This window comes from Sceloporus undulatus, chromosome 9 (genome assembly GCF_019175285.1).
Source record: "Sceloporus undulatus isolate JIND9_A2432 ecotype Alabama chromosome 9, SceUnd_v1.1, whole genome shotgun sequence".
NCBI classification, from domain to species: Eukaryota; Metazoa; Chordata; class Lepidosauria; order Squamata; family Phrynosomatidae; genus Sceloporus; species Sceloporus undulatus.
This window is the reverse complement of record NC_056530.1, coordinates 30,241,253-30,267,465: the sequence shown is the minus strand read 5'-3', so window position 1 is coordinate 30,267,465 and position 26,213 is coordinate 30,241,253. Positions and strand designations below refer to the sequence as shown.

At 46.5% G+C, this 26,213-nt stretch overlaps 1 protein-coding gene across 1 annotated transcript in view; it reads right to left on the bottom strand.

Annotated features, from left to right (window-relative positions):
• Nucleotides 1-5,565: 5,565 nt before the first annotated feature.
• The window catches only part of LOC121916170 (CUGBP Elav-like family member 3-B), a 31,996-nt gene continuing 11,348 nt past the window's right edge, over nucleotides 5,566-26,213 (bottom strand). Inside the window, exons 2-3 of the mRNA XM_042440989.1 lie at nucleotides 15,650-15,732; nucleotides 5,566-5,655 (exon numbers count right to left, since the gene is read on the bottom strand). Of these exons, the coding sequence (XP_042296923.1) occupies nucleotides 5,566-5,655; nucleotides 15,650-15,732 (173 nt within the window). The remainder of the gene's footprint in view (nucleotides 5,656-15,649; nucleotides 15,733-26,213) is intronic.

The following is a 26,213-nucleotide window of genomic DNA, read 5'->3' as shown; positions in this document are numbered from 1 at the left end:
ATGACTGTAGTGGCGTTTGGCAACATCTCCCAGCTGCAAAATAGCTAAACGCAACTTCTTTTCTCGGGGGGAAACCTGCCGCTAGGAACCCAATTCCTCTCCAGCGCTTCCCAGAAGCGTTTGGCGGAAAGCAGGAAACCGAGTGATTCTGGACCTTTGATTCGATCCTGCCGGGTTCGTCTTACCATCTTATTATGGAACGGCCGCCGTATCTTTCTTTTTTAAACTATTGATCGCGAACCACTTTAAGTGCACCTAGACGTGAGGTGAGGTATCGACTCTCGCTATAAATATAAACGGCAATCGATAGCGGAGGGTGTCGAGAGACGGCGAAGGGTGGCGAACCCAAACTGGTCCGAGATGAAGCTGCGATTTTTGCGCATGTTCTAAGGCATTTCCACACTTCATACCTTTAAGGATCTCACCAATGAAAACCGGGACACGGTGTGGCCAAGCATCCTCAGAGTGGGATCAAGGCCGAAAAAGCTATTATTATAATTATTATTATTATTGAAATATTTGCCATGCCATCTGAACACATATCAGCATCTCCGTTCAACCGGTTTATGTCTCAGTTTGATCCCACTTGTATTTTATAATATCCAAGGTTTGCAATAGGGAAAGGACCTTCAAAGTCTCCGCTAGAGAGATCTCTCCTGGATCACCATTCCCCCAAATACCCTTTTCTCAGAGTATTTGGCAACTGTACTATATAGTCTTCTAGCCTACAATTCCAAGTCCCTCATCAAACTACAAATCCCAGTGTCCCAAAGGATGGAGTGGCGACCATCAAAATGGCCACTGGACTGCACAATGTAGATGCACCCACAAAGGTTCATTGCATCTTTTGCCGTCACTGCAGCGCTCTCGCTCTCAACAGTACTCATAAAATAATACAAAACACAACTTACACACAGGATGAATTTCTGCTAAGGCATGCCTAAAATGCTACTTATGTAGGGCCAAAAAAGTCATCATGGTGCAATGGACATACAGTACTCTATTGATAGCAGTGGAAGTGGAGTTGGGCACAGAGCATGCCCCCCTGTGCCTTGTCTTTGCAAGTTGTCTCCATCATGCACCACATTGTGGTTGAGCATCCTATACTCGTGCGATACTTGAGCGTCCTATACTTGTGTGGCACACGCAACGCCAATGTGAAGGGTAGCATGCGCAACCCAGCAAAACAAAAGTAATGTATGCACGACTACAATGTGAAATAGAGTTCTATGATTTGACTTTGCATTGTAGTTGCGCATCCTTGATCTCTCTCTCTCTCTACATACTGTTTGCGCCATGTCATTCCTAGGCTTGGGGATGACAAGAAAGAGCAAGGAGGCCCTATGCTGGAGATACGTCTCCCTCTTCCCCAAATCGTAAGCCATCCGCGCCGGCTCCGCTTAGGGACCGGGATCCGGTTGCCATGGCACCTGGGGCCTGTATCTTTGCTCCCCATCACCCTTTCTCTTTTGCCTCTGGTTGCCGGGTTATCTCCCGTCGCCATGGCAACCCATGTAGTCAGGGACCAGTATCGCTCCCTGACTATAGGACCCCCTTTTATGCCTTTCATCCCCAAACCCACATACACACCACTCCCAAGTGACGGTTGCGGTGGTTGCTTATTTTCCTTATCTACTTTGTGCTCCTTTCTATCCTTCAAAGCATCGCTTTTCCTTCTGAGACAGTGTCACCATCGGGAATTGGAAAGAGATATGCCAAGGGGTCCTTTGGCTGGGGCTTGGAGGGCCGAGGTGAATAAAAGGGGGAATAAAAGCAGGATGGAGAAGGGAAATACTTTCTCCTGGGGGCTTTATTCATCTCCAGGCTGCAAGATTATTATTATTATTATTATCCTTTTTTGGTTCCTGCCGAGGGCTTATGTATCTGGATTGAGTCCCTTTGGGGCTTAGAAGCATCCATGTTTCGCTGTACTACGTCAAGGAGAGTAGGATTTTTAACACAACTTCTTACTCAATGCGCATCCCATCTTTCCCTCCAAACTGGGACTCTGAGCGAAGTGGCGCACACTAAAAACATCCATGCAATACAATAATATTAACAAATACGGCGGAAGATATAAAAAGGAACAGAAGTGCGAGAACTTAAAAACCCCAGCGGAGGTGTTCCTAACATGGCCAACGTTTCATAGCTTTACAAGTTTGCAGAAATGCTGGAAAACATGGTCGGTGACTTGCCAAAATGTGCTTCCAAGCTCCTGGTAAAAGCGTTCTGTAGTCAGGATTATTCTTTGGGGCTCTCCATCCAAAGAAAAGCCACAAATGGGGAAGCAGACCCACTGAGAGCAATAGACTACTAAATACCTTGTTATTGCTGGAAACCTTCAAGTCATTTCCAATTCATGGCGGCACGGATAGGGCAACCCTATCGTAGGGCTCCCTTGGCAAGGTTTGTTCGGAGGTGGTTTGCCGTCGCCATCGCTGAGGCTGAGAGTGTATGACTTGCCCAAAGTCACCCACTGGGTTTCCATGGCTGAGCAAAGATTCGAACCTGGCTCTCCAGAGTCATAGTCCAACACTCAAACCACAATGCCACACTGGCTCTCCTTCCAATGGCTATCACTGTGCAACATCACAGCATCTCTTGGGTGAATATTGCAAAACCTGTTTGTGCGCCTTCAAGTTTCCAATTTATGGCGACCTTATCGTGGGTTATTTTGGCGTGATTTCTCTTCCACGCAAATGTCGTCTTAAAAACAACCCACAAATGCGGGTTTTTACCAACTTTCTGTTTGGGTTAACCCCGAACGTCGTCTGAAAAACAACCTGCAAATGTGGGATGTTTTCAGTTTACATTTAGTAGTCACAAACTACTAGGAAGAAGCAAGTTCGACGCTGGATTCTAGCCATTTATTTCAAGCCATGCACATAAGAAGAAAATAAAGGTAGTTAAAAGACCTTTCCGGCACAAAGGAGGCCAGTTGCCAAACTGAATAAAACGCAATAAAAAGGCCATTGCCTACCGACAAATTTTATCACCGACAAGAAAAGAGCAGCTACCAAGAAGGCCCTCTCTCCGGTTCATACTCACTATGTCTCCAAAGGTGGCAATGAAATATATCTTAAGATCCCTGAATATCATAAAATCCCAAGGTGGTTTTGTACGGGAGAATATGGTCCTTCCAAAAGCCTGGACTTGAGGTTGCGTCGGGCTAAATTTAGACGCCTTGATAATTCAATAATATTCCATGGTATCAACCATACTACAGTATATTATATTACTATCCGAAGCACAGACGTCCTGCTCTTTAGCCAAAATGGGTTGCAAAAATAGTAGCGTCGCCGTCGGGGCCTTTGGATTTACAGACGCGACACAAGGAATAAAGGGAGAGGAAAATAAAGTTCAATGCAAGGAATAAAAGAAGAGGAAAATAAAGTTCAATGCATATAATGAGAAGCTGGGGGGGGGATACGGTTTCGGCGGCCGGCTTGCGAAGCCCATAATGGTGGACTGTTCCCTATCCGAATCCATGGTTATGTGTATTGTGTGGTTTAATGCTGACCTCAATAACAATGACGACGTGCAAAATAAGAAGGGGATTAGTCCCTGCCCCAAGGAGCTTGCAGTCTGAAAGTCAACAACAGAAAGGAAGGGGAAGGTAAAAACAGGGGAAGAATATGTATTCCCCCCCCATAGTAAAGATCTCTGCCCCAAACGTCTTCCATGCGAAGCACAGAAGGCAAGAGAATGAAGAGAAGGGAAAGGGAAACAGATCAAGCGAGGCGGAATATGCATTTAATTCAGTTATGTGCCATACTAAGGCTTGGTTTCTGCTATGAAAACAACATGCATACTTGAAAAATAAATAAATCCATCCTTTTTTGTTAGTGGTCAAGATCCTACAACGGAGGCCACATTTTGTATCTTTATGCATCCATAGCTACCTCACAGGAATATAAAGAAGATGTATCAAACTACAAAGATGTGCATCCAGCCACCAACAAGAGCGCTCCAACGCACACCGGGTGCTTCCAATGTGCACCAAGGTCTCCTGGTGAACACTGGGTGCTCCTGATGAGTACTGGGTATTTCTGATGTGCAATGGACACTTCTGAGGTGTATTGGATACTTGTGATGTGCATTGGACACTCATGACGTGTATCAGACACTCATGACGTGTATTGGACACTCGTGATGTGCACTGGACACTTGTGACGTATATTGGACACTAGTGAAGTGTATTGGATACTTGTGATGTGTATGTGTATTGGACACTCGTGATGTGCACTGGACGCTTGTGACGTGTATTGGACACTCATGATGTGTACTGGACACTTGTGGTGCTCATTTGGACACCTGCGATGTGCACTGGATATCTCCGATGCCCATTGGACACTTCTGATCAAATGCATCAAATACTTCTGATGTGCCTTAGGTATTCCTATTGCACCCGGTCACTTCCAAGTGGGTGTCCAGATGTGTCTCGGGAGTGCGCCAATTTGTATCAGTGTCCATTGTGCATCGTCCACTGCATTGGCTACCATTGTGCAGGGGATGCGTGTATGTCGGACCATCACAGGGGGATCTGGACATTGCAAAATGGCTTAAGTCTATTTCTTATGAAGACGTACGCCCCATGTTGAATTCCGGACCTTATTCGTGATGCTTATGATCTTGTCCCTCTCCTCCTCCAAAGCTCTCAGAGCACTCAATGCTCAAATAATACGGAGCGAAATAACGGCAAAGCCACTGTTATTGCAAGCCGTGGGTTTTCATGCGCCATGCGGAGCAAAGAGAAACAACATGGACAATTGCAGAAAAACAACGATGGCAACAACTACACAAACACACCATCACTGTCTGAAATGCACTCCCTGATCACCAGGCCAGAGAAACGATGGAGGGTGCAGGGATGAAGATGGAGGAGGAGGGAAGTGGAACAGATGCCCGGTAACCACAGCAACCGGAGAATGTACTCCATGGCAACCACCCACTCGTCTCCAATTTACCCATCGGGTTGCCATAGGAACCGCGCTGACATCATCACTTATCTCTATAAACAATGACCAGGAGACTTTGGAAGGGAGCAAGGGAGGGAGAGGGAAAGGAAAAGGAGGAAGGTGTGTCTGCATTTGGGAAGGGATTGCAAAGGGAAATGCATTTATTCATTTATTTATTTTAGGAACAAAAGGAGAAATCAGCCAAGGAGGAAGAAAATACAATTTAAAATAAATGGGGAAAGAGGAAATTAGGAGCACATGCAAGGAGTGAGTCTCCAGCTTTTGCACCCTTTCCTTCAAAGCATCCCCTTCCCCTCCCTGGAATAATTGGTTTTTCTCCATATTAATAAGCGGATGAATTTTGATCAGGGCAGGCCCCCGGTGGATGTGCCACCATTCGTTCCCCACTGCAGAAGGGCTAGGCCTTGGAGGATCAGCGCCTGGACCCCCTACAGGGAGCTTAATCCAAAGCCCAGGACTTGGTTTTGCTGCCACGGTCCACAGGGCGGCACTGCGGAGTGGTTTGCTGCCATGCTCAACAGAAGAGGAGTGATGCATGTGGCACTGCATGCAGCCAGGGGTGGGACAGAGTTATGGCTGCAAGATCTCAAGGCCTGGCCCAGAGATGCCGGTTCTTGTAGGGTGTCTCCAGGCTGGGCCCCAGTTTGGCTGGACTTAACTCTGGGCAGGTGCGTCCCTAGAAGGGTGCGGAAGGTGTGGATTGCACCAGGGGACACCCTAAGTAGAGGTGACACTCAAGCATATCCCTCTGGGCAAAAATGGGCTGTGGCATCCACCTGCGTCCCTTTAAAACCATAGAATCATAGAGCTGAAAGAGACCCCAAGGGCCATCCAGTCCACCGCAATTCAAAAAAGATGTCAACAACTTGGAGCATGTTCAGAGGAAGGCCACCAAAAAGGTGAAGGGTTTGGAAACCATGTCTTAGAATCATGGAATCATAGAACTGGAAGAGACCCCAAGGGCCATCCAGTCCTGCCTCATTCTGCCATGCAGGAACTCACAATCAAAGTACCCCCAACAGATGGCCATCCAGCCTCTGTTTAAAGGCCTCCAAAGGAAGAGACTCCATCAAACTCCAAGGGAGTGTGTCCCACCATCGAACAGCTCTTACTGTCAGGAGGTTCCTCCTTATGTTCAGGTGGAATCTCTTTTCCTCTAGTTTGCACCCATTGCTCCATTGTGTCCTATCCTCTGGAGCAGCAGAAAACAAGCTTGCTCCATCCTCAACGTGACATCCCTTCAAATACTTAAACAGGGCTCTCATATCACTTCTTAACCGTCTCTTCTTCAGGCTAACCATATCCAGCTCCCTAAGCCTTTCCTCATAAAATGTGTGGCGGAGTCTCCTTCTTTGGAGGCCTTTAAACAGAGGCTGGATGGGGATGCTCTGACTGAGAGTTCCTGCATGGCAGAATGGGGTTGGACTGGATGGCCCTTGGGGTCATTTCCAACTCTAAGATTCTAAGGCATGGTTTCCAGAACCCTTCACCATTTTGCCGGCCCTCCTCTGGACACGCTCCAGCTTGTCAACATCCTTTTTGAAATGCAGTGCCTAGAACTGCACACAGGATTCCAAGTGACCAAAGCAGAAGCGAGTGGCACTATGACTTCCCAGAGCAAAGTAGGGCTGCAAAATTTCAAGGCCTGGCCCAGAGACTCCAGTTTGGGTGCAACATCTCCAAACTGGACACCAGTTTTGCTCAGCTCAACTTTGGGCAGGGGTGTTCAGGGGAGTGCAGACCTCACCAAGTGACACCACTTGGATGCAGCAGGGCCCTTGCTTTTGCAAACCCATTGGACTCCAAAGGAGAAAAGGAAAGTCCTGCATCTGTTGCCGGGAGGCCCATTCCGATGCTGCCATTGCCACCATGGAGGCAGATTAGGGCAGGGATTACCAGCATCCCGACACAGGTTTAATTTCCTCCGGCCATCTGGACCCAGTCGGCCAATGCGTTCCCTTTCTAGCAAGGACTGGGGTACGTTATTTTTCACCCACGTTTCTCCATAAGACTTTGGGGCTGAGTGGGCATAAGATGCCTGAGCTTGCCTTTGTTTGCTCATTACACACATCTTCATTTCCCACATCTGCGAATCGATGCGCAGATCACACTAATTTTGTCTCCGTTACAAAAATCCCAACGCCTCCTGGGAATGTGCAGAATTCCTTTCTCCGATAAAGATGTATCCCGTTGTAAAGAAAGTCTTGAAGGCAACATGTCTCTTCCTCTCTGTAGAGAAGCCTTCTGGACATGGTTAGACTACAATTCCCAGCATTCCTCACCCCTTAGTATGCTGCCTTGGGGAAATTGGGTGTTGCAATCCAATGTCATCTAGGAGGATGTACCTATAGACTCCCCTCCAACCCTTGCATCTGAGGAAGTAGACAAGTCTATAAAACCTCATGCTACCAACTTCTTTATTTCAATGAGTCTCAAAGGTGCTACAAGATCCCTTTGCATATTTTCCAGACTAACATGGATAAGAAGATAAATCTCTTGGTAGATGTCTGGGCTATTTAGGTAGATGGGCAGGTATTCCTCAACATTACTGAAATCATTATGTTGTGGCGATTCGTAAAGGATTTCAATTCATTCTCCTCCATCTGGTTGGGGTAACCAAAATGGTTTAGGGTTTGGGTGAAGTGCACGCAGTTGTGGGTTCAAACTACTTTCAACCTGTGCTTTGCTTCACCTCTCTGGTTGATAGATCTTGGGATGCTAAGGAAAAGCATACAGAAAATAAACCCTCCATCATGGAAACCTGGACAGAAGTGGCCGAGAGTGTGTTCAAGACAACAAGAGTTGTTAATCGGGAAGAATATCCCAGTGAGGAGAGGCTGCAGCAGTTTGCTTTTGCCTGATCTGACTGGGAAGGGCAACGCTTTAGCCCCTTCTCTCCTCTCTACTTTGCGGAGTTCATCGAATACTTTGCACTAAAAATATAGCCATGTTATTTTGGGAATTGTGGTTTATTGTGACACCAGAGCTCTCAGACACAGAAGGCGAAATGTCTCACAAAACTACAGTTCCCAGAATTCCCTAGCATTGAGCCAGGGCAGTTAAAGTGGTCTCCAATTGGATTATTTCTGCCATGTGTTTCGGACCTTAATCTCAAAGGTGCTACAAGATCTCTTTCCTTTGAACTCAGCTTGCAGCCACTGAAGTAAGATGAGGACCTAGCCATGTTAGTCTGTATAATCAATACATAAAAACTGCAAGCAACCGTGGTTGGCACATAATGCACAACCCTTAATGGCAACATCAGGGGTGTCTCTGGACCTGGTTTTGGCCTGAAAAATACACATGGAGACTAAACCGGCAACTCTCTCGTGTGGAGAAGCTGCAAAGCTGGTGGGTGGGTTGCTCCGATTCTGCTTCTCTACCAAGGAAGGACGTGGCGCCCGTCTGAGATCAGAAGGCATTTGTCTCGATGCCACCTGCTCTAATCCAGCTCGCCCTGCCCCCTCTTCGCCAGGCCTTAATCCAGGGATTATCCAACCCAATCCCAAATCTCCTTAGATCCCGGCATGCTGTGCGTGGCCAAGAGGAGGGTAGGACCCACGACGCGTTTTGTGCCTGCTGTTTGCTTAGTGCCGGTGACCTGGGGAGGGTGATACGGCGCTCCAGGGTAAACGGCTCCAGAGAGAGAAAAGAGAGAGGGGGATCAATCATCTCAAAATATCCAGAGATCAAGCAGATCCCAGGGATTAAACCCTTTGGTCAGATCTGCTTGGAGAGTCTGCCGACAGGGAATACGCACTATGTTCTCTCTATGCGTGTCTGAATGAGAAGCTGCAAGCCACAGCGGTTGGTACTTAATGCATGATGCTTAATTATATTGCCAGCGTTGTCTCCCGGTCTCAGGTTTTATTCCAGTTTAGTACTGATGATATAGAAAAGAGAGAAACCAAACACATGCAAAGCTGTCTTGGGCCTCATTCCCACTTACAGATAAATCCGTGTGCGATACAAATCGATGGATCAATTTGATAGCGGAGTGCGGTTCCCACTACATTTGCCCTGATCGCATTTTCTGGCGTTAAAATAACCCACATGCGGTTCACATTGACATATGAATCGGTTCAAAATGGGCCCGCTCCAGCCCGGCCGAAGGGCAAATTTAAATCGATTCCAATCCACATCTGGTTCACACTTGCGCTGAATCAATTTATCCAAAAAGACGTGGAAAACATCAGCGTCAAAAAGGTGCAAGTTAAATGGGTCTGGTGCATGCCCTCCATCTCCAAATCGTTTCAGAAATTTGATTTAAGTGGGAACCAGTTGTGATCCAGTTTAAAAGGTAGTGGCACCTCCTTAGTGCCAAAACACCCTGCAGAAATGATCCGGTTCGAGACTGCTTCAACTGCCCTGGCTCAGTGCTAGGAAATCCTGGGAACTGTATTTTATTGTGGCACCAGAGCTCTCTGGCAGAGAAGGCTTAATGTCTCACAAAACTACAGCTCCCAGAATTCGCTAGCATTGAGCCAGGGCAGTCGAAGCGGTCTCAAACTGGGTTATTTCTGCCGTGTTTCGGAAGGACTTTGGTTGTGTCCTCTTGTATGGCGGAACAGGGTCGCATTGGATGGCCCTTGGGATCCCTTCCAACTCTACGATTCTGTGCTGTATTTCGTAAGGATTAATTCATTTGTTGCTACAGCTTGTAAAGACTCCTAAAAAGGTTCTCTGTGTTTCCTTAGGGGCTATACAGATGTGCGGCATGCAGCTGGCCCTTTTTGCCCCGGATCGGTGCCCCTGCAACCGCATGCAGCAGCACCGATCTACTCCCTGCAGCAAGCAAAAAGAAGCTGCCCCAAGTGGCTCCCTGGAACGGGCGTCATAAGCACTGTGGTGCGCCATGATGACGCCCCTTCCATGCTGCTCTGTTTGGGCACTGCGCCAGAAGTGTGTTATCATGGCGTGTGCTGTGCAAATGAGCATGCACCAAAATGGCACCCCTCAGGCGGCGGTAGGGCTTGGAGTGTGCAGACGCTCAGCCCTCAACCCGGGCACAGGCCCCAATTCTGGCCACAAAACCTGCCCTCGAGGTTGACCTATCGTCAAGTGTATATGGGTAAGTCTAGGAAAGCTCATGCTGCCAACTTCTTTCTTTCAGTGAGTCTCAAAGGTGTTACAAGATCTCTCTACAGACTGATTTATCCTTGAATCCTGACTTTCCTGGTCAGTCGATTTTTAATTTCTCAGTTTAGAGATCTTTTGCATCTAAGGGTACACACCGTATATCCCCCCCACTTTTGATGCCCATTAGACACATCTGATGCCCCCTAGTCACATCTGATGGTTACCAGGCACTTCTGATGCCCACTGGGCACTTCTGATGGCCATCAGGTGCTCTTGATGTGCCCTGGCACTTCCTAGCCAGTGCCTTGATGCCCATCAGGGAACACTCCAATGGGTATTGGTACCCATTATGCATCCCCCACTTTATCAAGCCAGACACCCCAACCTCTCCTGGGGAACATATGTATTCCCCAAGACGGAAAGCGGACACGTCTGCAGATGCCTGCCTTCCCCGACGGACGCCGCTCCTGCCTTTGTTAGCTCAGCCGTCCTCCCGCTTTGGTGCACCTGTCCCCTTTCCATGCCTCCCCACCTGATCCTGCAATCCTCCCTCCACCAGGAGCCATGCTGGACTGTGGTGTTTACCTGGTGGCGGTGCTTTCTTTTCGTTGGCAGTTTCCTAGCAACAGGGCAGCCAGGTGATGCGCTGGCAGCGGCGGCAGTGGCAGCAGAAGCAGAAGGGAATATATATATAACAGATGTTTCCAGACAAGTCCCTGAACAAAAGGAGGAATGGGAGGCGCAGGTGGCTGGGAGAAGCCCGAGAGGCATGGAGACCAAAGCCAGAGCTGGACTGTCTATCGCTTTCGATTATGATCGGCAAAGAATCTACATTATTTATTATCATTATGATTAATAAGTTCCTTCGTATGCTGCCTTTCTCCCAGAAGGGACCCAAGGCGGCTCACGGGTTAAAAAGCATTTCAAAAACACATTATGAGAAAAACATTTAAAATCACCTAGAAAACCATATAAAACCACGCAAAAATATACAAAAGCTAAAAAGGCACAACCAACACACACACAAAAGCCACTGTTTATTGTTACACCGCAGTCTGCATCTCGTAACTTTATGAATTCGCAACTACTTTGCAAAGATGCAATGAAATTGCAAAGATGCACATCAGGCACTTCTGATGGCCACTGGGCACCTTTGATGCCAATTAGACACTTCTGATGCCCACTGGGCACTTCTGATGGCTATCTGACACTTCTGATGGTTATCAGGTACTTCTGATGTCCACTGGGCACTTCTGTCTTTGGGCACTTCGGATGCCCATCAGAGACATCTGATGCCCACTGGACACTTCTGATGCCCACTAGTCACATCTGATGGCTATCAGGTACCTCTGATGTCCACTGGGCACTTCTAATGGCCATCAGGTGCTCTTGGTGTGCCCTGACACTTCGTAGCCAGTGCCCTGATGCCCATCAGGGAGCACGCCAATGGGTATCAGTGCCCATTGTGCATTGGACCATGCCACATCAGTTATTCCACCATGGCACAATGGATGCTCATACCTTGTAATGTCATGGCAATGCTAGGTGAATATGGACATTGACCCCCCCCCAACCTTTTTGGCCATACTGAGTAAAAAGTTCAAAGCGTAAAAGAGAAATATGACAAGCAACACAAAAAATACAACTACAAGCTGCAAGTGCTAATAAACAACCTGTTGCTATTGCATGCCTTCCTGTCCTGGGGCTTTCTGGGGCTGAGAGAGTGTGGCTTGCCTAAAGTCACCCAATGGGTTTCCATGGCCAAGAAGGGATTTAAATCCTTATATTTAGAGTCATAGCCCAATGCTCAAATCACTAGACCTTCCTGGCTCCATAACAACAACTACAAACTACACACATTTAAAAAACAAATCAACAATAACAAAAGCTACAACTGACAACATTAAAAAAAGGATGACTTCCAACTATCTCTTCTTCTGCTACGATCCATTATAAGCTCCATCCCTCTTTACTCTCCCCATTAATCATCCTCCATCTATATATTTAACTCTTATCAATTAATAAAACCAACGGCCATCGAGTCACCCTTGTTATTTCCCTCCCCAAAACACACTTCACAATTTCTAGTCTTTCCAAAATCTTATTCATTTTCTTTGCCCAAAAGAGACCAAGCGCCCGTCTCCGCCAAATCCTTCAGCCGACCCAATCAATGCCATTTTGCAAAATGCATTAATTCATACTTATAGAGGTTTTAAGTCTATTACTTTTCAAGGTTTGGAAAAGGCTGGCAGATTCTCCTTCTCTGAAGGCCTTTAAACAAGGGTTGGAAGGGCAGGGCATTCCTGCATGGCAAGGGGTTCAATTAGAGGACCTTAAGGTCCCTTCCAATGCTACGATTCTATGCTTCTTTGCTACCGTATTTGCCGCCTTGGGTCTCTATACCAGGAGGAAGGTGGGATATAAATAATAATAATAATAATAATAATAATAGGAGGCAGCAGGCAGAACACCTGCTCGCTTTAATAGGTCCCCTTCGAGCTCCTCCTTGAACAAACAGCTGCTTGGAAACCGGCGAGAGAAGACTAAACAAAAGAGCACATTTCGTCCGACGGGCGCAAAGCGGGCGAAAGAGGACCGCCGCGTGCCCTCCGTCCTCAAATAGAGGAGAGGAACACCTGCTCTTTGTCGTCGCGTTACGAAACTATGGAGATAAGAGAAGTTGGAGGCCTGGGTTTGAATCCCCACCCGGCAATGGGAACCCATTGGGTGACTCTAAGTCAAGTCACACTCTCTCAGCCTCAGGAGACGGCAATAGCAAACCCCTCTGATCAAGTCTTGCTAAGAAAACCCTATCATTTTGGCACGGATTTGTTTTTCAAATGGGCTTGCTATTGCCATCCTCTGAGAGGTTGTGACTTAGGGTCAACATTAGCTGGAAACAACTTGAAGTCACACAACAGCGACAACAACATTAGTGGGCCTGCCTTTGCCCAAAGCTGGGTTTCCTTGCAGAATTTTGTGCCCCCCCAAAAGCCAAACCTCTCCCCTTCCGAGAGGCAGAGATGAATTTCTGCAAACGCATCGCGGTGACGAAAACACAAAACTGCGTGTAGAAAAATAAGCCGCACATGGGATAAAGAGTGGTGGGAAGGAAGGAAAAGCAGGTGGCGGAAGGCAGAGGAAGAAAAGAAGGGGGGGAAAGGGAGAAAAGAGGTTCTGCCCCACAAGACAAAAGGGGAGCTCCCTTCCAAAGAGAGGAAAACATCTGCTCCCGGACCCACAAGGGGTTTATAGAGGGAAATAATGTCTCCCAGCCCCATTTCTCTCCAACCCTTTGGATGGTAGGCTTCTGTGTATGGAAGAGAGGAAAGCAAGAGAAAGAGAACAGGGAGAAAAGGAGAAAAAGGTCCCTTCTGGAGAGGTCAGCTTGCAAGAGGGAAAGAAAGAAAGAAAGAAAGAAAGAAAGAAAGAAAGAAAGACAGAGACTCCCAGAAATCCTGGTCAGAGGTTTTTCATGGGGATGCAATTGGTCACTAATTTCAGAGACAAATTGCAAATATATAATTAAATATATTTGTAAATATTTATAAACGTATAAATAGTTTTTTGTGTTTTTTTCGGGCTATGTGTGGCCATGCCCTAGAAGAGTTTATTCCTGACGTTTCGCCGGCAGCTGTGGCTGGAATCTTTGGAGAATGCATTATCTGAAGATGCCAGCCACAGATGATGGTGAAACGTCAGGAATAAACTCTTCTAGGGCATGGCCACAGAGCCCGAAAAACCCACCCAAAAACTATGGATGCCAGCCATGAAACCTTTTGACTTCACATTTCCCCCCGTTGTTAGAAAGCCTCCCAAAACTGCGCATCTTTGGAAGACTCCTGGACTTGTCCTGTGCAAATGTTGTTCAAAAAGACACCAACATACCCCGCTCCGGAGACAGCATTTTTTGGGTCGAAATAAGTCTTTCTGATCGGTGGCAGAAGAGGAGTTGTGCATTGCACAATGGGCATGGCGCCTAGGGATGGTGCATTGCACGTTTCACGATGGTACCCAGTCGTTCACACAATGTTGCTATTGGGGCTGGAGTAGCGCCAGTGCACTGTATTTGTATATGCAAACATTTATTCTATGTTGCTGGCTTTCAGTTGTGGTGCGGGAATGCGACTGGAACCCAGCGCATGGGTTGCCTCTTGAGCTAACTGCTGGTTTGAGTGGCTGAGGGTTCGAATCCAAATCCTAAACCCATGGTGGGCCTTGACTATTGGATTCAGATGGCACAGGAGGTCTCCTATGAAACCGTGAGCTCAGCTCCCACTTTGAAAACCACGTTCGGCCACGTCTACAAGAACCAGGCTCCAAACAGGACTTGACAAGATAACGGATTGATTTACAAGCAGATGTACAAGGAACTAATCAAATGAAGCTTCTTGGCACAATCCCCAAACGCATCCCTACCGCAGGGACCGCCTTAAACCAACTAAAAGAGGAGGATGGAAATGCGTATTTGGGGGGGACTTAAGAACCCAGTCTGGACTTAAAGAGAGGCAAGGACCCTGAATCACATCTTGGAAAAGTTACTTTTTCGCAAGGACTATAGCCGCCAGCATGCTACAGACAGCATGGCGGATTCCTTTCCTTTTTAATCCAAAAAAGGGAAGGGAAGATAAGAAGGAAGGATAGGAAGGAAGGAAGGAAGGAAGGAAGGAAGATAAGAAAGGAGGGAAGTGAGGCAGGGAGGAAGGATAAAAAGAAAGGAAGAAAAGATTAAGAAGGAAGGGAGAGAGGGAGGGAGGGAGGGAGGGAGGATAAGAAGGAAGGAAGGAAGGAAGGAAGGAAGGAGGGAGGAGGGAGGGAGGGAGGATAAGAAGGAAGGAAGGAAGGAAGGAACAGGGACGTAGCCAAGGGGGGGGGTTCTGGGGGTCCGGACCCCCCCCTTCCATTAGAAAAATGAATGGTGTGTGCTGCTGCGCCGCCGCACTCAAGCCCCATTATAATGATGGCACTTAGTCTGGACCCCCCCTTCCTAAAATCCTAGCTACGTCCCTGGAAGGAAGGGAGGAAGGAAGGAAGGAAGGAAGGAAGGAAAGGGAAGGGAAGGGATCCATGCAACATATTACCTTTAACTCTGGGGTTAGTTAGGAGGTTAGACAGGGATATAGCTACAGAAAGGGAGGCAAAATGAGGACATCTAAGAATACTCCCCCTCAATAAATTTTCCTCCATTCCCCAAATCTCTGGCATTGCAGTAACCTGCCCACTATGTTTTCAGGGCTGATCTGGGATTCGAACCCGAGTCTCCCAGAGTCGTAGTCCAACACTAACGACGCCACACCATTTTGGCTCTTTCAAATCTCTCACTAAGTTTCCTCCCAAAGACTGATTCAGAGGTTTGCCATTGCCTTCCCCTGAGGCTGAGAGAGTGCAACTTGCTCAAGGCCAGGCAGTGCATTCCTGGAAGAATTCAAACCCTGGTCCCCAAAGACCTGATCCAACGCTCAAACCAGAAAGAAATGGGGCAGAGGAGGCATAGCAGAATATTCAAAGATGCCCCAGCAAAGCTAATAGACAAAATACACAATAAAGGCATGACTGTTTGGTGGATATTTGATGTTATCGGATCAACTTACCCCTGGCAGAGTTTTCTGCTCATGGAGAGCGCTTTGGGCCTTGAGGGCGGATTCGCGGGCGCAGTAGGTCAAGAAGGCGCATCCTGGAGGAAGAGGAAACAGAAGAAGAAATGGCAGTTTAATCCAACTTTATGCGTTGCTCAGTGCTATGTTTAAACAAAGGAAGAGCAAGGAGAACAGTTTTCTGCCCATGTGCAAAAAGCCATTGCTTGGGATCCTATATATGACCTGTTACACCTAGCTACATAGCAGAGGTGCTAAGGAACCCCTTTGGCGAAGGGCGCAGATGCATAGCAGGACATGGCAAGAGTATGCCCAAGGCGCACTGGTGTCTTGATGTGCATCGGGAGTACATCCCATTGTTTTCTGCCCATGTGCAAAGAGCCATCGCTTGGGATCCTATATATGACCTGTTATGCCTAGCTACATAGCAGAGGTGCTAAGGAACCCCTTTGGCAAAGGGTGCAGATGCGTAGCAGGACATGGCAAGAGTGTGCCCAAGGCGCACTGGTGTCTTGATGCGCATTGGTCACTCATCCCATTGCGCATCAGTCACTTGGCCAGCTCTGCAACTTGGTACCATAACAGCAGCCCTCTATTTTTTCACTTATTTCATTCGTATGCCACCTTTCTCCCAGAAAGGGACCCAAGGCGGCTCACAGATAAAAAGCGTATCAATAAAACATTGCAATAAAAACAACATTTAAATGGATGCGGACATTATGGAACTGCGTGATTCCAATATCCGGAGATATACATCCATTTACAAAGACGTAAGACCCAAACAGGATTTTGATCTCTGTCTATACTACCCCGTTCATTCAGTTTCATACCATTTTAAATGTTGTTGTTACCACTACTATCATCATCATCATCATCATCATCATCATCATCATCATCATCAATAGTCTGTCTAGCAGTTGTCTTGCTTCGGTTCACCTATTAGACAGGTTTACCTCTATTAACCATGAGACGTCTTCAACAAAAACTTTGGTATTGGCATCAGTCGTAACCGGGAAGGAATAGAGATACAGACTGCAGCTAAGTTGCAGTAACAGAACAAAACCTGGTTAGTAAATCACAAAGTTATGTGTGTAGACACTGGGAAGAGCAACGTCCGATGCACGTCGGGTATTTTTGAAGCATGTTGGGCACTTCTGATGCACATTGGATACGCCGGTTGTGGTCCGGCCTTGCCAGGCCAACATCTGGATGTGCTTCAGGGAGTGTCCTGATGTGCATTGGTGCCAATTGCGCATTGGGTCAGGGCACACCAGACACTCCTCCATTGTGCAATGGATGCCTGTTTTGTCATTGTAGTTCCCAAGTGAATATGGACATTGCAGAACGTCTCAACGCAGTTGTCCATGCTTAGGGCCATTGACAAAGACATATGTCCCAAGCCAAACATAGACTCCTAGTATGTTATGACAGCTGAGATGTATGCGGTAGATGATAAAAAAGCAGCCAAAGGTCTGAAAACGAAGCCTTATGGGGAACAACTTAGTAAACTGGGGCCTCATTCCCACTACCTTTTAAATCGGATTGCAAATAGGTTTGAACGGGTTTAAATGACCATGGTTGGCACTTGAACCGATTCGCACTTGAACCACCGCTTCCCAGCTCCAAATCTCTCAACTCCACTTTATAAATGCTTTAAAAGAAGAAAAATCCCCCCAAAACTAAACAGAACAATTTCTCACCTGCGCTCGATCGACATAAACGTCTTTCTACCGGCAGCGGCCCAAACGGAAAGAGCTAAAAATGCATCTGTCGATAAGAGCGAGCGAAAGATGAAAGGGGAAGAAGAGCTTGACAGGAGAATCTCCTGCATTGATCACCCTGAAACGCCAGCCTTTTAACCCAAAACAAGACACGCTCCTCGGTTTGGAAAGAAGAAGGACAGGGATGGAAGTGGAAGAATAGGAGCTAGTGGCTAAAAAAGCAATTGGACTTTTGGGGTCAGGTTCAGGAAAGGGGTGGAAACGGTCTCAGTGTTTGCTTTGCAATGCAACCACAAACTCCGAAAAGTATTGCAAATCTAGAAAGGGGTAACACAGTATGTGATATCTCTATATCTCTATCTCTCTCTCTCTCTTCTAGGCCAGCATTCTCTGACGATGCCAAAGCCACAGACGCTGGCGAAACGTCAGGAATAAACCCTTCTAGAACATGGCCGCAGAGTCCGAAAACCCCACGATAACACCATGGATGTCGGCCATGAAAGCCTTCGACTTCACATCTGTTTGCAATGGGCTCGCTATTTTCTTTGTAAGGTGAGTATCCTACAAAACTCCAACTCCAAGAGATGGAAAGAAGCCCCTTCAACAAGATAGGGATACTCTGAAAGCATCCGACCGAATTTGGAGAGATTTGCTCCTAAATTAAGTCTGCCCAGGACTGCTGTTCTAGATTTCCTAACTAAAATATAATGTGTGAATGGCACATCACAACGGACCCACAAATATATGCATAGTGCTCAAGATATCTTCTTTCTCAGTTATCCATCATTGCTCCGCCTGCCTTCAAAAGTGTGTTTTAAATGCTGAAAAACAGCATGGGATGAATAGTAAAATCTCTCCGAATTCGGTAGCAAATTCAACTACCAGAGACAGTGAGAAATGCAGAATTGTAATATTGCAGGATGTTAGATTAGGAAGGGATCCCAAAGGCCATGTAGTCTAGCCCAGTGTTATATAGGAATCCACAACTAAAGCACCCCTAAAAGATGACCACCAAATCTTTGTTTAAAGAACTGTTTAAAGACCCACTGAGGCCACTCTTACAGACATATAGGTATAGGGCATGCTTATCAAATTTGCAGATGACACGAATTTAGGAGGAGTAGCTAATGCCCCAAGGACAGGATCAAAATTCAAAAGGACCTTAATAGGTTAGAAAGCTGGGCCAAAGCTAACAAAGTGAATTCCAACACGGAGAAATGTAAGGTACTGCACTTAAGGGGGAAAGATTAAATGCACAGATATAGGATGGGGGACCCCTGGTTTAAGGAGACTTATATGTGTGAAAGGGATCTAGGAGTCCAAGTAGACCACAAGTTGAACATGAGTCAACAGTGTGATGCGGCAGCTAACAAGGCCAATGCGATTTTAGTTTGCATCAATAGAAGTACAGTGTCTAGATCAAGGGAAGTAATAGTGCCACTCTATTCTGCTTTGGTCAGGCCATACCTGGAATACTGTGTCCAGTTCTGGGAACCACAATTCAGAAAGGACATTGAGAAACTGGAACGTGTCCAGAGGAGGGCAACCAAAATGGTGAAGGATCTGGAAACCATAAAGCCTTAAGAGGGGAGACTTCTCCATATTAAGTAGCTGGGAAGGTTTAACTTGGAGAAGAGATGGTTAAGAGGTGATATGATAGCTCTGTTTAAGTATTTGAAGGGTGTCACATTGAGGATGGAGCAAGCTTGTTTTCTGCTGCTCCAGAGAACAGGACATGGAGCAATGGATACAAACTACAGGGAAAGAGATTCCACCTAAACATTAGGAAGAATTTCTTGACAGTAAGGGCTCTTTGACAGTGGAAGACATTCCCTTGGAGAGTGATGGAGCCTCCTTCTTTGGAGGTCTTTAAACAAAGGCTGGATAGCCATCTGCTGGGAACACTTTGATTGTGAGTTCCTGCATGGCAGAATAGGGTTGGACTAGATGGCCTTTGGGGTCTCTTCCAACTCTACGATTCTACAGGCATCCATAACTAAAGCAATCTGGAAAGATGCCAATCCAATCTCCGTTTAAAGATGGAGAGCCCATCGCCCACCAAAGTATTTCATTCTACTGCCATTCTCACAATAAAGAAATATAGGCTGAGCATCCTTTATCTGAAATGCTTGGGACCGGAAATGTTTTCAGATTTGGAATATCTGTTTTGATTTATTGCCGACCAAAGAAAAGACGGCCAGCATGGTGTGGTGCAGTGGTTCCCAAAACTTTAATCCTCCCGATGTTTTGGACTTCAGCTCTCAGAATTCCTGATCTTTGGACAAGTTCTGGGAGTCGAGGTCCAAAGCGGCTGGAGGACCAAAGTTTGGGAACCATTGGCTTGGTTTGAATCTTGTTTGTGTTATTGTAACCCACCTCGATCTATAGGGAGAGGCAGGATATAAATAATAATAATAATAATAATAATAATAATAATAATAATAATAATAATAATAATAATTATTATTATTATTATTATTATTATTATTATATCTCCGCTCAGCTGTGGAAAGACACTGGATGAACCTGGGACAGTCACACTCTCTCAGCCTCCGAGGAAACCTTTGGCGAGATCAAATCTTACCATGATTACTTCATCTGAGGGTTGCCATAAATCAGACACAACCTGAAGGCACACAACAACACAACAAGAGATGGGTCCTGTGTGTTTGCATCCATCTTTGTGAATGGAAGAGAAGCGAGAGGACCATTAGAGGCTGAGACTGTATCTATTCCTTCAAAGGAAAATTATACCTGTACAATCCTAAATTGCAGCACATTTTAGAAAGGAACAGCGCGAGCGGTGAGTCACCTATCCAAACTTTTCCGACAATGTACAATTTGCCCTTCTATTTCTCCGGTCCCCGGCCTACTCGCGCCACGCATTGCGCATCGATTGTGCGACCCACAATTTAGTAAATGGACCATTGGCTATTATCTGGAGTGACAACGGCCCTGGAGGCGAGGTGTGCCAAAGGACAGCATGTTTTTGTATTAAAAGACGTGGAAGAATGGAAAGAAAACTTTCTCAAGATGGTCCAATGGTGGTATTTGGTTCCTCGGAAACCATCAAAAATACACGAAACGAAACAGGACCTACGTTGGAAATGTCACCAGATCCCCAGATTTGCAAAGTGCACAAATCCAGACTCCAAATCTAGAATCTGAACTGCTTCACTTATGTATCTCCCTCACTCAATGAATACTGTAGGTAACTAACAGTCCGCACTGCAGAAATAATAAAGCTTGACACTGCTTTTAACTGCCATGGCTTAATGCATTGGGATCCTGGAATCTGTAGTTGGTTGTGGCACCAGAGATCTCTGCCAGAGAAGGCTACATATCTCACAACAGTACAAATGCACATTGCGTGGAGCCGCTAAGACTTGGCGAGGCAGCCACAAGGGAACTAAACAAGTGTTAACCCATATAGGCCTGAGTCCCATTACCTTTTAAACCGGATCACAAATCGGTTTGAACCACTTCAAATGACCCTGGTTTCTACTTGAACCGAAGCGTTTTGGAGAGGGGGGCCATGTGCCAGACCCTTTTAACACACTTTTTGATGCTGATTTTTTTCCCCCGTGTCTTTTTGGATAAATCGATTCCACGCAAGTGTGAACCGGATGCGGATCGGAATCGATTTAAATTTGCCCTTTGGATGGCCGGAGCGGGTCCATTTCGAACCGATTCATTCATGAATGTGAACCACATTCATTTACAGAGAAAAAAATGTGATCGGGGCAAATGTAGTGTAAACCATGCTCCACTGACTAATCAATCCATCGATTCGGATCGCAAACCAATTTATTTGTAAGTGGGAATGAGGCCATAATTGAATACTAAAGTCAGGAGCATCCATGCCATTGTGTTTGCCATCTTTGTGCATGTTTGGCAAAGCTGGAGATTGAAGAAAGTGGACGGGAAGAGAAAAGTTATGGTGGGCCATTGCTATCTAATAGGGTTTGTTTCCGGGTCTAGCCATGAGTACCAAAATCCATGGATGCTCAAGTCCCATGAAATTTAATGGCGTAGTGAAATGGTGCCCCTTATATAAAATGGAGTTTAAGGAATGTGTTGGGGGCACAGGCCCGAACTGGGGATTGCATGTGGCCAGAATCCATTGTAATAGTCTTGAACGAGGAGTATTTTAATAGTGTAGACAAGCCCTTTGGAGGTAATTTAACCACAAAAGACCATCTGTCAGGATTGCTTTAGCTCTGCATGGCAGAGGGTTCAGAGCGGATGGTCTTTGGGGTCCCTTCCAACCTTAGGATGCTAACACAAACATGCACCTTTAGCGTTTCAACACCTCACACTTTCAGCTTCGTGTCCCTGAAGAATGAGAAACCACAGATTCCCATCCTGCAAACGCATGAACAAACACACAACGCTACTGACACACAGACCCACAGCTCGCCAGCCCAAAAAATCCTGTTATTGTAGGGTTTCACTTTTCACACCATTACAATCTAGGCCAACGCTGACGGAGAAAGCAAGCTGCGCAGGTGTGAATCCAACCTGCCGTCGTCGCCACAACTTTCTCTCTTCCTCTCTATTTCTCTCTCTCGCTCTTCCCTTCCCTTCCCCCCTGCCACACTTTTTCAAAAATTCATGAGCCAAATATGTTCCTTTTCTTCTAAGCCGCAGCACAGAGTCTATATTTAGACGCCCTGCCAGCGAGTCTGTCGCAAGGAGCAGTGAGGCGGAATGGCAAGGAAAAACCCGTCACACTCCGGCGGACCCGTCTTCGGGCGCCACGTCAGCCGAGCGGATGGGCCGCCGGGGGCCTGGACGGCTTTCCGGAGGGAAAGAAGGACCAAAAATGATGGCAAAGGAAAGGTTTGGAAGGAACCATCCCCCCCTCCCCAACACAAATCTGTTTTGGAAAGAAATAATGCCCGCAAGCGACCCAACGGGAAAAGTGCCAGCCAATGCCAAGCAGACCGGTTGCAGGTCCAAAGGATAGGCGGGTGCCAGCAGGCCACAAAAGGAGAAAAGTTTGGCACCTGCGCCACACAACTGGTCAAAAGCGAACAGACACAGTCAGGGAGAGAAATATATCTGTACAGTGGGCCCTTGGCATCCGCTGAGGTTTGGTTCCAGGATACTCTGTGGATACCAAAACCAGGGGATGCTCAAATCCCATTATATACAATGGAACAGTAAAATGGGGTCCCTTATATAAAACTGATTTTTGGAATGAATATTTTTTGAGACTATTTTCAAGCCTTGGATGCTGGAATACATGGATAAAAAAAGATCAGTGGATACGGAGAGCCGACTGTAATAGACAACCCTTTTAGAGCGATAATAAGTCTTTCAATCAATGCTCCATACAAATACTCCTCAGCGAATGAAGAATTATCATCACCATCACCACCATCATCATCACCAACAACAACATCACACCTTTCCCCTTGTTTGGAACACTTCTCCAAAGACAGTCAAAAGCAAGAAGATTCGGGTCACTTTGGAGGTACACTGTTTAAATGATGCATGCGTCCTAAGAGTTTGGAAGCTGTGCCCAAGCTGTGCTCCGTTCCTTAGGACTGGAGCGTGGCTTTGGCGTGGCTTCCAGACTCTTTGGACGCATTCATAATTTAAACAGCATACCTCCAAAGTGACCCAAAGCAGCTTTATTTTGGCCTGTCTGTATGGGGCCTATGTTAGGATTCACCCAGGTGCTAGCTAAGCTGGGAATTTGCACTCAGCCATTTCCCCTTGCCCTGAGCTGAGCCCACCAAAAGAGGAGGATTTGCACCCTGGTCTCCTGCCCGGATAACATGAACAGGGTCAGACCCTGAGATCTGCCTAGATCAACTGGATAGATAAGTGAACCAACCATAAAGACACATACAGATGCACACATGCACACACTGCACCGACTTTTAAAACCTCAGCAGTGTGGTGTAGTTGTTTGAGTGTTGGACTATGACTCCGGAGACCAGGGTTTGGATTCCTACTCAGCCATGGAAAGCCATTGAGCGATCTTAGTCAAGTCATACATAGATACTGGTGGATTCGAATTACAAGAAAACCCACATGATAGAATCATAGAGTTGGAAGAGACCCCGAGGGCCATCCAGTCCAACCCCATTTTGCCATGCAGGAACTCACAATCAAAGAATCCCTGACAGATAACCATCCAGCCTCTATTTAAAAACTTCCAAAGAAGGAGATGCCACTACTTTCCGAGGGTGCATGCTCCACTGCTGAACAGCTTTTACTGCCAGGAGGTTCCTCCTAATGTTGAACTGGAATCTCTTTTCCTGTAATCTGCATCCATTGCTTTGTGTCCTATTCTCTGGAGCAGCAGAAAACAAGCTTGCTCCATCCTCAACGTGACACCTCTCTAAATACTTAAACAGGGCTATCATACCCCACTTAACCTTCTCTTCTCCAGGCTAAACATACCCAGCTCCCTAAGTCTTTCCTCATAAGGCATGGCTTGCAGACCCTTCACCCTTCACCCGTGGCATTGCTATAGAGAAGACCCTGTTACATGTGCCTACCAACCTAACTTCACAAAGTGTTGGGCCATGCAACAGGGCCTCCTCTGAGGATTTCAAATATCATGTGGGTTCATTTTGGGCACACTTCTTGCAGCCATGGTTTCCAGACCCTTCACCATTTTGGTCACCATCCTTTGGACATGCTCCAGATTCTCAACAACCTTTTTGGAACTGTGGTGCCCAGAACTGGACACAGGACTATTCCAAGTGAAGCCTGACCAAAGCAGAATACAGTTGCACTATTACTTCCCTTGATCTAGACACTATACCTCTATCGATGCAACCTAAAACAGGATCACCTTAGAGTTACCATAAGTCAGAAACAACTTGAAGCAAGCTGAGGGCAATGGAGGAAAGTGGGAGGAAGAGAGAGAAACTGGGACGTTTTAACAGCAGCTGGAAAAGTGGAATAGCAGAGGATTAATCGGGACTGCTCCTGCCGAATTGGGAAGGTTAGAAGGTATGTCTTTGTGCCACCGAGAAATGGCACAAATGGCAAATCAGAGGAATGAGTTCTAGGCTTGTTCCATCCTAAGTGGAAAGAACTGGGCCTTGTAGGGAGGTATATTGCATTATGCATGTCCTCGCCTACAACAATACAAGCCTATATACAGAGGCTGAATTCCTTGGTGAGACCTAGGCCCCTGCGGTGCTCAGATTCTAAGCTTCTCAGCAGCCGCACATTAGCAGGAATGCCGTCTTGTGTTTCCAAAGCGCAGCTCCAGCGCTCAAATCACGATGCGCCGGTGACGTCAACCAGCCTCCCAACGCCCATCGACAATAGGCCTCCATTATCCACAACATTGCTAATTCAAGGGAGGGGTTCTGCAGGACGACAAAACGGAGAGAGATAAGAGAGAGATGTGGAAAAGGAGATTTCCATAAGGCTGGGAAAAACGGTCCCCGCTAGCATCCCTTCTCTTACAATTCGAGACTCTTCTGCAACTTCATCCTCCTTTGTCTCTCAACTGTACGGACAGTTGGTACCCACGGATCCTTTACCCCCGGATTCAAGCATCCACGGCTTGAAAATGCATATTCCAAAAGCAAACCTTGTTTTTGCCATTTTATATAAGGGTCTCCCTTTCACTATGCCATTGTATTTAATGGGAACGGAGCATCCATGGGTTTTGGTACCCACAGCAGGTCCTGGAACCAAACCCCAGCGGATACCAAGGGAACCACTGTATTGCATTGCCAACTGACCATAGCACCTGTGCCCATAATGTCAGGACAGATTGGCAGAAGTCACTGAGCAAAGCTCTCTTCGCAGCAAGGCGATAAAAGGAGGATCAACAAGGCTAATCTCTGAAGCTCAGGTCGGGCTCACAAGGCGCAAGAGCAGGGAACCAGAGGAGAAGTTGGCGAACGTATAGAGAGGAGCTAAGAACTAGGCTGCATTCGCACTGCTTTTAGCTGCTGCGCTTTTTTAATGATGCGCCAGCCGCTGGACACAACTGGAAGCCTTTGGTGCACCCAAAAAAAGGGGGAAAGGAGCATATTAATATTCAGAAATGAGTTTAGAGGTTTCTATATTGTTATCCCAGGGTGCATACATTAAGATATAATCCAGTTTTGCACCACTAACTGCCCTGGTCCCATCCAAGAGATCCCTGGGATTTTTCGTTTTGCGAGGCACCATCGCTTTTTGGCGGAGAAGGCTAAAAACCTTGTAAAGCTACGAATCCCAAGATTCGACAGGATGGAGCTACAGCTAAAAATCTTCCATCTAGACAGAGGAAAAAGGGGGGTCTGGCTAGTATAAAAAGACTTAGGCGCTTCTTTGTCAGAGGCTCTGTTAAATAAGTCATAGCCATACGTATTTAATCCATGCCTTGTATTCGTGTTGCTGTAACCTGCCTTGATCCGTAAAGAGAGGCAAGATATAAAATTATTATCATTATTATTATTATTATTATTATTATTATTATTATTATTATTATTATTATTATGCCTGCCCCCCAAAAAGCAGCATCTGAGGGTGCTTCTACACTGCAGAAATAATCCAGTTTGGCACCGCTTTTTATTTTTGCACCTTCCGATGCTGCTTCTTTGGGGCCAGGCATGGATCAAATAGGTATGGCTATATCCTATTTAACAAAGCCTCTGACAAAGAAGCTCCTAAGCCTTTTTATGCTATCCAGACCTCCTTTTCCCCCCATGTCCTCTGTGTTAAATGGACGATTTTTAGCAACATCGGCATTGGGAGGATGAGAAAGAAGGCTGGAGAAACACAGACTTTCGGTGCTAGTCGAAGGCTTTCATGGCCAGCATCCATAGTTTTTGTGGGCTTTTCGGGCTCCGTGGCCATGTTCAAGAAGAGTT